Raw genomic sequence first — 13,532 nt, 5'->3', positions numbered from 1 at the left:
AGGATGGGATAATCAGGGAGGAGGGGCTGGACTTTTGTCATGTAAGCCAGTTCCCCTCTGGCTCAGGAGTGCACTTTCCCTTCCCACCAAACACTGAAAACTGTGTCCTTGGCTAGGGCAGAAACACTGAAGACATGTCACTGGAGCAGAGGAAAACAGCTCCTCACAGGGGCAGAGAGAGGCAGACTGGCGCAGAGTGGAGGGGTGCAGAGTGGAGGAGCGCAGAGCAGAGGGGCAAGGCCACAGGGCCGCCTCACAGCCCTGCTGTTTTCACAGCCTTGCTATGTCACCATTGAGCTGTTTTGCACTGAATACACTTTCCTTTACCGCACCTCAATTGTGAATTCCTGTTGGTGTTGAATTGGCACCAAGGACCATCTGTTGACACTAGTTAGAGCTCTGAATTCCCTGTTCTGACAAAGCAGCTTCCTCGCCCAAGAAGCTGTCCTGATTCTTCACTTTGTCACCCAGCCAGCCCCTGGCTCCTGGCTGGAAATATGTAGGGCATTCCGAGAGGCCCTTTGCTGGACCCTCTCCCTACTGCATGCAGGCCCCCTGTGCCTGACCTGGGCACACTTCCATACTAACTCAGTGTGTCCTGCTCCTTCTCTGCTCTAAATCCTCTGTCCCTGGACCCAGTTTTAATATACAGTGCAGTTTGCATGTGTCTGTGTCTCTCTGCAGGACAGCAGTGGGGAAAAGACTCACAGCCTGGATTACTTTCGGGTAAAATCTGTGCGTTGGCCAGGGTGCCACAGAAAGTGGCATATGCTGGCACATGGTGTGTCAGACACTGATGCAAAGGAAGAGGGGAAGGGGCCCTGGAGCTTTCAAACTAGGCGAGAAATAAGAGGTACAAATCAGATGAAATCTTTGTGTAATGCTTGGGCAGGAAGAGATCTCATATTAGAATCCCTCTAAGGAGCTTTGAGGGGGAGAAAGGAGTCATTTTTTCATTACCAGAAACTTCAGCCATCTATTCCCCATGGTTTCACCATAATTGTGGTCATACTCTTGGCTCTGAGTCCCAATCCATCCATTAGGTCCGGATGAGTGCCGGGTGCTTTACATTTATTCCACACGGAGTGTGTGAGTGCCTCACCATCTGGAGTCAGGACACATGGACAGCAGAGCAGGAGTGCAGCTCAGATCCTTCACCAAAGTCTTTCATTTTACAGATGAGGAGACTGATCATATTACATGAAGTATTTTGGCCAATTTCTCAGTCTCCTACTCAGGTGATCTGATTGGGAAAAAGAAATGGAAGGCAAGATCCCAGATATTTAGGAAGCTCAAGGCCTGATGTGATTGGTTTTATTCTAAGAATATCTTTGGGGGTGTTTTCTAGAGATACATGATTTGTTCAAGGCTACATTGCAGGAGATAAAACTGAATTTGAATCCAGTTTCCACTCTGGTCCTCCCTTTTACGCAGGCCCCCATGCCTTTGGAGGACATGCCCATTCTTCCTGCTTTCCTTTCCCCCTCCTCCCCCAATGCCCTCATGCCCGAGGAACTGCGCAGAGGCGTTGGTCTACTGGGGAGATGGTGACGCCCATTCTGAACTCCAAGCTCAGCTTCTCGTTGTCTGGGGGCTTAAAGGTAAATTTTTGCAAAAGGGAGGTGAAGAAAATAAACAGCTCAGCCTTGGCCAACTGTTCTCCGAGGCATACCCGCTTTCCTGAAAGACAAGAACATAAGACAAGTTATCTTTCCAGCTGGTGTCGGTGCCCAGAGGGATTGAAATCTTCTCTAGAGTCTTTTAAATCTTGAACAGAGGGAGGGCCTGCTAGGCCCTGGGCTTTCTGTACAGAGGCTCATTCAATCTGACAACACCAGGCTTAAGCAAAGCACAGACAACTTATGTCAGGACTCGCTCCAGTGCCTTCAGGGGTCAGGCAGGTGGAGGTGCAGATTGTAGGCAGTGATTGAAGTGGGAGGCCTTGGTTGACCTAGAAAGTGGATGTTTAGCCTACAGGCTCTAAAAAATCAATTATCAACAATGACAGAAGCAGAAAACAAGACTATTAATTTTTTTCAAACCTTAAAGGAATACTACCCAAAAGTATAAGCCAGTAAATGTCAGAGCAGAGTGTGTAAAGTACAAGGCCTCTTTCCCCTGCTCATAATTTCCTCTTTGATGATCGGGGACCTCGCTGACGTGGATGGCTCTCTACCCTGGACCTGCTTTAGCCGCCCTCCTTGACGGGCCTTAGGCCTGCCGGTCCTTCCTCCAGTAGTGCCTTTGCTTCTAGCACAGGGCCTTAGGCTGCATCCTTTGTTCCACGGCTCACACATGGCCCTGTCCAGGCCACATCCCTGTCCCTGTTGTGTGAGTTCAGAACTAGAGGTAGAAGGACAGAGATCCTGTTCTACTCCTCCCACTTTCTAGACATGGGATTCAGGGAAAATTAAGTAACTTCTTGAGGCATTGGTGGAAATGTGTGCTTAACATGGGAATTTTATATATTGCGTGAGCTACATGTGGAATCCAAATAATACTGTAGAGAGCAAAACAAAGTATTTTAATACATCTCCTGGATAATACAGATTCTAGCTATACAATAGCTTATCTATAAGTTCATCCTGTTTCTTATTTTTAAAAAAAGGAATTTGGAAGAACACAGTTTAAAAGATGACTTTTAAATAAATCTTGTGGTGGTAACATTACTAAAATAGTTTTTTGTGTATTACAATTCTTTACTGTGATACTTTTCACATCATACCTTTTATTCTGAAATAATTTCAAATGTACAGAAAACTTGCAAGAATAATATTGAAAAAATGTAATTTTTCCTGAGCTATTTGAGAGTAAATTGCCTATGTTACCCAAGGAAACCTTCAGGATGAATTCCCTCAAACAAGGATGTGATCCCGCAGAACCACCAAATCAGGAAATTCCCACCATCTTCTCTTCAGATCTCAATCAGGTTTTGCCATTCTCCCAATAATGTCCTTTCTCTAGTCAAGGGACCCAGTTTAGTATCAGGAGTTGCATTTGGCTATCGCACAAGAGATTTCTCAACTTCCCTGACTTTGGCACTTTGAAGATGAAAGACCCATTATTTGGTCAATGTCTCTCATGTTCCCTCATGATTAGACTCAGGTTGGGAGGTCATGCGTTTCTGGGGGCAGGACCACCCAAGGGAGGCTGCTGCTTCTCATTGCACCCTATCAGGTGGAACACGCTTTTGATTTGCCTCATTATTGGCAAATTTAACTTGATTACGGTGGTGTCTATCCTTTCTCCCCTGTAAAATTATTATTTTCCTCTTTGCAACTGATAAATACTACTTTGAGACTAATAACCATTCCTCATTGGACTAGTTTCCTTTGCTATTTTTTGCCCAAATTATTAATTACTCTAATGGTTGCCTGATTGGAAGTTTTAAAATTTCATCATTCCTTCCACATTATTAGGATCCTACTAAAGGAAATGCTCTCTCTCCCTATTTTATTTATGCACTCATTTATTTATATCGGTATGAATTCACAGACTCCTATTTTATTGAAGGGGTTAAAATTTGTTATTAGTGTTTGGATCTCAAGATACTCTAGGTTTGTCTAATAAGTGAGCATTCAAGCTGGTATTTTCTTTCTTTGGACAAAAAAAAAAAAAAAATGTTCCAGGCTTATCTCATACTTTCCCTTCCCCAACCTGGAATTAGCCAATTTCCCCAAAAGTCCTGGTTCCTTTCAGTGGATAATGATTAGATCTGGGCATTAGACATGCTCATTGGTATTGAGGTGGTGTTGCTCCCAGGCATTTCAGTGGGTAGAGCAACTCAGGATCTATATGTATAAAAGGCTAATATGCTAAGTGTCCCTCCCACCATCTGACTGGTTGCTGTAATGCGCACTGGCCACAAGGGGGCAGATGCTCAATGCAGGAGCTGCAGTGATGCGCACTGGCCATTTACAAAGAAATGGCACTGCAGACCTGGCGCCGACAAAGCAACACTCAGCTTCCCCCAAGTGGGACACAGGCCCCACCACCACCCCAGAGCGATACCCCACCAAATCGCAGCCGACACTGCCGAGACCCCATGGCTCAAAATGTGGCCCACAGCCCAGGCCTGAAATGGTAGCGGTGGGCGCCGGGTAATAATGTCATGTAGCAACACCCGGCTTCCTCTCCCTATCAACTAGCCTCCTTGGAATTTCTTCAGCCAAGGAACATGACTTGCTTTATAGCCAGGTGCAAATATTTTACACTGTAACCAAATGTTTGTGAAGCATTTTCCCGTGCCTCATCTCATTTGATCCTCACAGAAGTCCTGGAGTAGGTAGATAGGAGACTCAGTAGAATCCTATTTTCTTTTCATTAGCTGGAACATGAAGATTTAGAAAGTTTAGAAACTTGACCCAACTGAAAAGAAGAAAGAAATGATGGACCTTGAAAATGACTTCAGGTTTTCTTACTGTGCAGAATATAGTCAAACACTACTGCAGTTAAATTTTATTTTACCCTTTGTTCTCCCTGCGTAATCTACAATAATAATCTGCTTTGTGTTGATACTTAACTGCTGTGTTGCTGACAATTATTTGAAAGAGAAGTTGGGGTGCTTCACTGGGCTGGAAAAAGTTTAGCTAAATCAGAAATTAGGTCTAATTAAAGTTTATCTAAATATATAAAGTTCTCACTGGTGCCAATTGCACATGTGTGTTTCAATCTGTCATCGTCAATTATGAATTCAGTTGACACTTCTATTATAGAGAAAAGGCAAATAGCGATATTAAAATATTTCTTCTAATTTCCTTTCAATGTGCATGAATTTGTGCACCAAGCCTCTAGTGTATATAACACGAGTATATATTTAAATGTGAGGATATATATGCATCCATGTTTATGTCTATATTTACTTCTGTATCTACCTATCTACCTACCAATCTATTAAAAATCTGAGTTCCTGTCGATAACCTCTTATTTCAGCCCAACACCACAGAGTTCATTCTGTTATCATCCCTTCCCTGTTTGTAACTTCCCCCCATTATCTTCGATATGTTTACTTATTGGATACTGATCCAACTTATCTAACTTATCTCCCATCAGTACCATAGCCACTCTGTGCAGATCCCGCCTCATCTTACTGGTGCTCTGACACCCACTCTAGGCTTCTGCTGTCCCCTTCCCTTCGCAAATGCCCTGCTCACCCTGCTTGGGCTACAACACCCCTCACTGGTCACTACCACCATCTCTCTTGTGTGTGTAATAATTTTTCTCCCTAAGTAATACATATTCAATGCAAAACGAAAAAATAAGTGTAAAAAAGGGAAATATAAACAAGACAATGACAGATGTAAAAGATGCCACAGTTAACCCCTCAAGCCTCAGTTTCATTATCTCTAAAGTGGCGATAGTAGTATGGACCCTGTAAAGTTGCACTGAACACATGCTACATGAGAACAGGTGTCTTTTCCACTTCATTCATTGTCCTATGCCCAGGGCTGACTGCTGGCTCAGGACACATTTCCAGAACTAAGGAAATAACCCATGAGACATGTCTAATGCAACACTAAGAAATATACTGAGAATTTTTGTTATTCATTTTACAATGTTATGAGTTTAAAAAACCTTTGAAACTGGCTGCTTGGAAACATGAGTTTTCACAGCATCCTCCTTTGCACCATTTAAGTCGTCTACCCTGTAAATGTATTAACCAAACTTTTATAGCATAATTAAAATGTAAAGAGGCAAAAGGGGGTACATATAGAATAGAATCCCATCCAGTCAAGGATGGCATTCAGCATCACTCCTGATGTCCATAATGATAAGCAAGTAGCCCCTTTCCTTGCCCCTCCCCACCCTCGTTATAAATTGGCTCTAGTTCTGTGTGAATGGGTGGCCCTTAGAAATTCTGTGAAGATGGCAAATGCCCAACCTTTTTTTGTGAGCAAGAGGCAGGGTCTGCGTCTCTGTCCCCAGTGTTCCGGGGGACAGAACAGAGTGAAGCTGGAATCTTCAGGCTGCCCTGCCTGCCAAGCAAGGGCTGAGGAAGAAAGGGCAGCCTGGAGCCATGCCAGCCCTGGGAATCCTGAGCTGGAGCAGGAAGTCACGCTGGGCAGGGCTGTTTGGAGGCATTCCTGCTAAAGCAAAGGATGACAGGGAGAGGAGCAGGGGAGGGTGGAGAGGAGTTCTGGATCCACACCCTCTTATTTTGTAGAACTCACCTATTGAGAAAGGCAGAAAGGCGTCCCTTTTCTTCAACTGTCCATTCTCCAGAAAATGCTCCGGATTGAATGTGTTGGGGGTGGCCCACTCTTCAGGGTCCCTGTGCAGTGCGGTCAGATTGGTCATGACCATGGTCCCCTGGAGAAGGCAGCAAAGACTCAGGCAAGGCTTGACCCATGCAATACACCCATGCAGAGGGCTGGAAGTCCCCTGCTCCCAAGCCAGGGCCTGACCATATCCTCACCCTCCACAACCCATTATCTTCTGAGCCCAGCTCCCCACCCCCAACCTCCTTGCCATGGTACAACTTGCAATGATGGACTGCAAATGCCTGCTGGGCATTTCCTAGGGAAGTATGGCTACTCTTGACTGCAATATGGATGTTCTCTGCAGGGACCAGTCAGTGTAGGACCTGGAAGCAGACACGCATGCACCAATGAGAGAATAATATAGAGCTTTGCCAGTCAGTACTGTACCAAGGTCAACCCAGCTGCTCAGTGAAGTGGTGACCATGGCAGTTCCAGCAAGGTAAACAATGTCTCATTCATCCCTATTTCTCCATTCTCTCCCCTCCAATGTCTACTATACTGCCCAGGTTTAATAATAGAATCAGGTCGTCCAGTAAAAGGAACCACTATTCAACAGGTACATATCAAGAAACCCAAGAGTCCTCCTTAATGCCTCCCTTTCCCCCACTGAGCCTTCAGTGAGGCTGGTCAGTTTTACTTTAAATTTCTCTTAATTCTGTCACCTCCATTCTATGCCCACTGTTGCCATCTTACTCCTGGCTACCCCTTGCTTGCCTATACTTCTATAATAACTGGCTACTATGCCTATGTCCTCTCTTCCCGCTTTCAATCTGCTCCTTACTCTGAAAGCCCAGTGAGCTTCAAATAAGGTTTAATCATGTCACACCCACCTACCCACCCACCAGCCTTGAACTTGATAGAACCCTTCACCAGCTTCCCATTGCTCTTGGGTGACAGATCCATTGCCTGACCCCTGTCTGGGCTACTGTGTCTCTGCCTGCACTCCCATTACATCAGCCTTCTTTCAGCTGCTCAAACAGCTCGGTTCCCCTCATTTTGTACCTTTTAAAACGTTGTTTTCAGTGTCTTAATGTCTTTCCTCCTAACTCTTCAGCATGTTGCTGCCCTCACCTCAAACATCACTTCCTTGGGAAGCCTCCTCTGACCACTCCTGCTACTACTCCCCATTCCAGCCAGTTTGCGTCTTTATAGAGACGTGGGAGTTTTTTCAGTGGGGCAGTTGTCATGGTTTCTAAGTACGTACTTGCATGGTTATTTTCCTCAGGTTTGTTTTCCCAGGCCTGAGCATTTCAGATGCTTAATGCACATTTGTTGAATTAATAAAGGATAACTGTTATTTTAAGTACTCTCTATACTAAGCACTAGATTTAACATTCGACATGCATGACCTCATTTTACTTCAACCTGTGAGGTAGGCTTAATGCATTTTACAACTAAAGAAACTGAGGGGTTAAATAATGTGCCCAGAGTCACATAATGGAGGAGGTAGAGCCACGGTCTCTATTAGGTCTACTTGACATCAAAGCCATGGCAGCTTAGCCTCTACAACAGGGGTCCTCAAACTACGGCCCACAGGCCACATGCAAATACAAATATTGTATTTGTTCCTGTTTTGTTTTTTTACTTCAAAATAAGATATGTGCAGTGTGCATAGGAATTTGTTCATTGTTTTTTTTTAAACTATAGTCCGGCCCTCCAACGGTCTGAGGGACAGTGAACTGGCCCCTTGTTTTAAAAGTTTGAGGACCCCTGCTCTACAACTTAGTCACTTAGATCTCTCGGTTCCCAGGATGGTCATTAAAGTGGATGTTAAAAATAAGTGGTAGTGCCCTAACCGGTTTGGCCCAGTGGATAGAGCTCCGGCCTGCGGACTGAAAGGTCCCAGGTTCGATTCCGGTGAAGGGCATGTATCTTGGTTGCAGGCACATCCCCAGTAGGAGGTGTGTAGGAGGCGGCTGATTGATGTTTCTAACTGTCTATCCCTCTCCCTTCCTCTCTGTAAAATTTTAATAAAATATTTATTTTAAAAAAATAAGTGGAAGAGCTGGGATGGTTCCCGGAGCTTACATGAATTGCAATAAAAATGCAAGCAGCACCTGTGACATGATTTAGACCTCAGCCTTCACCTATAACATGGTCAATCGGCAAGAAATCATAAATGCAATAGCTGCAGGTATAGCGGCTTTTCCTGACTCTGCAGGGACAATGACCAAAACGTGTACAATGGGAAATCCCCCCTGGTCCTGCCTCTTAAGTTCGTCTTCAGGTACGACATATACAGAGGGACATAGACAACTGGAATGGACCCACAGAGGTTGACCAAAGTGGTGAGAAAACAAGTGAGCTGTAAAGGTGCAGTGTGCAGAGCGGGCACTAGGGGGCATAGGAGAGATGTCTGCTGAGATCATATGCCTGGTGGGCAGAGTGAGATCAGAATTTCCTTTGTGAGGACACAGAATTAAACAGGGATGAATTGAGAGCAATTGCAAGAAGACCCTTTTAAGGTCAAAGTCAAACAACTCCTGTGTAGAGAACATGATGCAGTACAAAAAAGATGAGCCTGGGGATCAGAACAGATCTGGTTCTTGAAACCAACTCTTGTCACTTTGTAGTTGAGGGACCTTACACAAGCTGAATCGCGATGAGACCGTACTTCCCAGTTTATAAAATAGAAATAACAGACTTATTCTGAGGAGCGATTAAGATATTTTGAAAGAAACTGTGTAGTCCCTGGAACATAATTACTGCTTAACAAGTGTGTGTTCTTCCTCTCCTTTTCTAATACTTAATATTGCACACACTTGGGTTGGTTTCTCCCACCACAGGGCTACAAGTAAAAGCTGAAAAAACACCTATCGGGATATTACGTTAGAAACACCAGCATTAATGTGATGTTGGCCCAGATGGTCTCAATTGTCCCTTTATATTTTAATGTTCTATAAACCCAGGATTGTGAAGCAAAATTTTCTAAAGTGATTCTGGCAACTCCCTAGTCCTGTGAGATGCTCTACCAAGGCCATGAAGAAGATCCCATGCAAAGTCAGCTGCATCTCCACAAAGATTCACAATCCTCCTTTCATAGTAAAAACACTGAGAAATCCCACAGCAAAGAAAAGCCAGTCTTTGCCTAGACGTATTTGACCTAGGAGTCCCCCTTCCTCTCCATAATAACTATTCGTACCCTAGTTGAATTAACGTTCTAAAGACCACACCAGAAGAAAAATAAAGAATATTGAAACAAGCATAATATCTCTCCCCATTAAAGTGATTTCCTAGGACAAGAATCTGTCACTTTCCAAGTTCAGATTCCTACCATTTAAAGCAATAAGCTTTAAGATCAGAAGCTGGAGTCCCTCATTACCTTGGGCAGGTGGTATCCAGCCAGGGTGGTGGCATTGTTTACTTCCCTGGGCACATTCAGGGGGATGATATTTCCCATTCTCTGCACCTCGTGGATGACGGCATTGGTGTAGGGCATGAGCTCCCGAGCGTCCATGCTCGGCTGCTGTGACTGGCCAATCACTCTGTCGATCTCAGCTTGCACTTTTTCTTGAAAAGAAAAAGTTTTTATTTACAGGGAACTCATACAACTTAACAAAAGGAAGATAAACAATCCAATCAAAAAATGGGCAACGGACCTAAATAGATACTTTTTGAAAGAAGACATAAGGAAGGCCAAGAGAAATATGAAAACATGCTCAAAGTCACTAATCATCCGAGAGATACAAATCAAAAACGACAATGCGGTACCATCTCACACCTGTAAGAATGGCTATCATCAACAAATCAACAAATGACAAGTGCTGGTGAGGATGCCGAGAAAAAGGGACCCTCATGCACTGCTGGTGGGAATGCAGACTGGTGCAGCCACTGTGGAGAACAGTATGGAATTTCCTCAAAAAACTAAAAATGGAACTCCTATTTGACCCAATGATCCCACTTCTAGGAATATATCCCAAGAAACTAGAGACACCAATCAGAAAGGATATATGCATCCCTATGTTCATAGCAGCACAATTTACCATAGCTAAGATTTGGAAACAGCCTAAGTGCTCATCAGCAGATGAGTGGATTAAGAAACAGTGGTACATCTACGCAATGCAATACTATGCTGTGGTAAAAAAGAAGGAATTCTTACCCTTTGCAACAGCATGGATGGAACTGGAGAGCATTATGATCTCACTCATTTATGGAATATAATGAACAACATAAACTGATGAACAAAAACAGATCCAGAGATAGAGAAGCATCGATCAGACTGTCAAACCTCAGAGGGAAGGTAGGGGAGGGTGGGGGTAAGGGGAAGAGAGCAACCAAAGGACTTGTATGCATGCATATAGGCCTAACCAATGGACACAGACAACAGGGGGGTGAGGGCATGAGTGGGGGTGTGGGTGGGCAATGGGGCAATAAGGACACATATGTAATACCTTAATCAATAAAGAAAAGACCCCTACACCTTTGCTACATCTTTCTGTATTAAATTCTGTATGTTGAAAATAAAAAATATAAAAAAGAAAGAAAAGAAAGTTCTTGCATACTATACCTTTCCTTGAGCTTGGGAAGCTAAGGAGTGGAATAACTAGGATCAAAATGCTAAAATTATAGTAGGCTCCATAGACTCCTGTTTGTCAAGGAGGTAATAAGAGTGGAAAGCGGGTCCTGGAATAAGACAATTCTAGTTGTAAGCTTTTGCTCTACAAAATTATGCTACAAGTTACTTAGACTGAGCCTCAGCTTCCTCTTCTTATTAAGTGAGGCTAAATCTATTTTCATCTTAAGGATATTTTGAAATTTATATTAACTGATTTAGGTGAACACACAACAAATGATAGAAACTGCTAATTGTCTCCCAATATCTGTCCCCCCCCCTCTTTTTTTTTTTTACAATAATTGAGATTTTAGCTGGATACCTGATTACACAGCCAAAGACTACATATCCCAGATTCCCTTTTTACTATGTGTGACCATGTGACTAAGTTCTGACCAATAGAAAGTGTATAGGAGAAATGTTTAATAATTGGAACATACCCTTAAAAGAAGGGTGTGTGCTTTTGAACCCTTCTTCCCTTCTCATTGGGGAGACATATTTGATGGTGCCAATAAGAACATTATTTTAGATATATCAGAACAACACAATGGAAAGAGCTTGGAACCCAAAGGGCTCTGTAGAGCACAGTTCAAATTTGATATATAAACTTCTATACAGTGGGGCCTTGACTTACGAGTTTAATTCATTCCGTGACGAAGCTCCTAACTCAAATTACTCATATGTCAAATCAAAAAGTGAATGAGTGAGACACGTGATGCTGTGCTGGTGTTGTGGCATTCACTGTGACGTTCACTCAGCCAACTAGCGGTGGGGTATCTGAATCTGGCTTGTAACCCGAATTTTAGCTCGCAACTCAAAGCAAAAAATTGGCTGAGAGATGGGTTGTATCTCGAAAAACTTGTTAGTCGGGACACTCGTAAGTCAAGGCCCCACTGTATATGTTTTTACCGTCCATTTAAAACAGTCTAGACCCCTCGCCGGTTTGGCTCAGTGGATAGAACTTTGGCCTGTGGACTGAAGAGTCCCAGGTTCGATTTTGGTCAAGGGCACATGTCTGGGTTGCAGGCTCCATCCCCAGTAGGGGGCATTCAGGAGGCAGCTGATCAATGATTCTCTATCAATGATGATGTTTCTATTTCTCTCTCCCTCTCCCTTCCTCTCTGAAATCAATAAAAATATATTTTAGAAAAAACCCAACATTCTAATCATGGTAAAATACACATAAAATGTTTTTTAAGTGTATAGTTTAATAGTGGTAAGAATAGTCACATTATTCAGCCAATCTTCAGAACTTTTCTAACATGCGAAAGTGAAACTCTGTATTCATTACATAACAAATCCCCATTTCTCCCTATTCCCCAGCCTCTGGCAAGTAGCAGTCTTCTTTCTGTTTCTATGCATTTGACTCCTCTTGATACCTCATATAAGTGGAATCATGCAATATTTTGTGTGTGTGTGTGTGTGTGTGGGTGGGTGTGTGTGTAACTACCTTATTTCACTTAGCATAATAGCCTCTAGGTTTACCCATGTTTAAGCATGTGTCAGAATATCCTTCCTTTTTAAGGCTGAATTATGTTCCATTATACTCCACATTTTTATCTGTTCATCATTAATGGAAACTTGGTTACTTCCACCTCTTGGTGTTTTGTGAATAATGCTGCTATGAACATGGGTGTAAACATCTATCAGCTTAACCATTATTATTTTGGAGCCTCTACTATAGAAGCTAAGTCTGTATCCTAACTAGGTAACTTTTACACTTTTAAAAAATGTAATTCACAGTTGCAAAGGCATTTTGCATTATGACTCAAGTATCCATAAATATATCCATAAATATATACACATATTATATATAAATATGCTATATATATATATATATAGCATAGTACATGGAAAGCACTCTGATCTTTTCTATTCTATTTTTATTTTACAAAAAAAAATGCCCTAGCTTGTTTGGCTCAGTGGATAGAACGTCAGTCCCCAGACTGAAGGGTCCTGGGTTTTATTCTGATCAAGGGCATGTACCTCGGTTGCAGGCTTGATCCCTGGTCCTGGTCGGGAAGCATGAGGGAGGCAACCAATCAATGTGTCTCTCACATTGATGTTTCTCTCTCTGTTTCTCCCCTTCCACTCTCTCTAAAAGTCAATGGAAAATACCTTCGGGTGAGGATTAACCAAAAAAAAAAAAAAAAGGTCTTGATCCACTAAATAAATTTTATATCCCTTTAATAAACTGTTACCGAGAGTTTAAAAAATTGTATCATAACAAATCTGATCTCTCATGTGCTCAAACTATTCTGGGACCGGGAGAAAGAAAACTGATTATAACAGTCACTGTCACTGAATGAACTACAGTTTGTGGGGAAGATGTACAAATAATAAGCAATAGCACAGTTATAGAGGGGCATCAGGTCATCTCTAGAGAAAGAGAATGCTACTAATTTTCTAGAGGATTGGAAAACATGAGAGGTGGTGTTGAACAGATTCTTCAAGCAGAGCTAGTTGTTTGCCAAGTAGAAAAATTAGGAAAATACATTCTTGTAGAAGGAAGAACAGGTGCAATGACACAGTCACAAATAATGACAATGCAGAGAAAATGACAGGTAATTTAATGAGGCCCCCATGCAGGGTGGGTGCGTTGAGGCTGGACAGGAAGTAAGAGGCACAGCAGAGGGAATGATATATCAAAGTAAGAAGTTTAAACATTTTCTATAGAGCAATGCAAGACAACCTAAAAGGAGAGAAGGTTAGGAACAGGT

At 42.8% G+C, this 13,532-nt stretch overlaps 1 protein-coding gene across 1 annotated transcript in view; it reads right to left on the bottom strand.

Annotated features, from left to right (window-relative positions):
- Positions 1–1,280: 1,280 nt before the first annotated feature.
- Positions 1,281–13,532, bottom strand: part of LOC102259820 (cytochrome P450 2J2) — a 25,439-nt gene continuing 13,187 nt past the window's right edge. The window contains exons 7-9 of the mRNA XM_005869839.2: positions 9,583–9,770; positions 6,171–6,309; positions 1,281–1,680 (exon numbers count right to left, since the gene is read on the bottom strand). Of these exons, the coding sequence (XP_005869901.1) occupies positions 1,502–1,680; positions 6,171–6,309; positions 9,583–9,770 (506 nt within the window). The 3' untranslated portion in view covers positions 1,281–1,501. The remainder of the gene's footprint in view (positions 1,681–6,170; positions 6,310–9,582; positions 9,771–13,532) is intronic.

This window comes from Myotis brandtii, unplaced genomic scaffold (genome assembly GCF_000412655.1).
Source record: "Myotis brandtii unplaced genomic scaffold, ASM41265v1 scaffold304, whole genome shotgun sequence".
NCBI lineage: Eukaryota > Metazoa > Chordata > Mammalia > Chiroptera > Vespertilionidae > Myotis > Myotis brandtii.
This window is presented reverse-complemented; position numbering and strand designations above follow the sequence as displayed.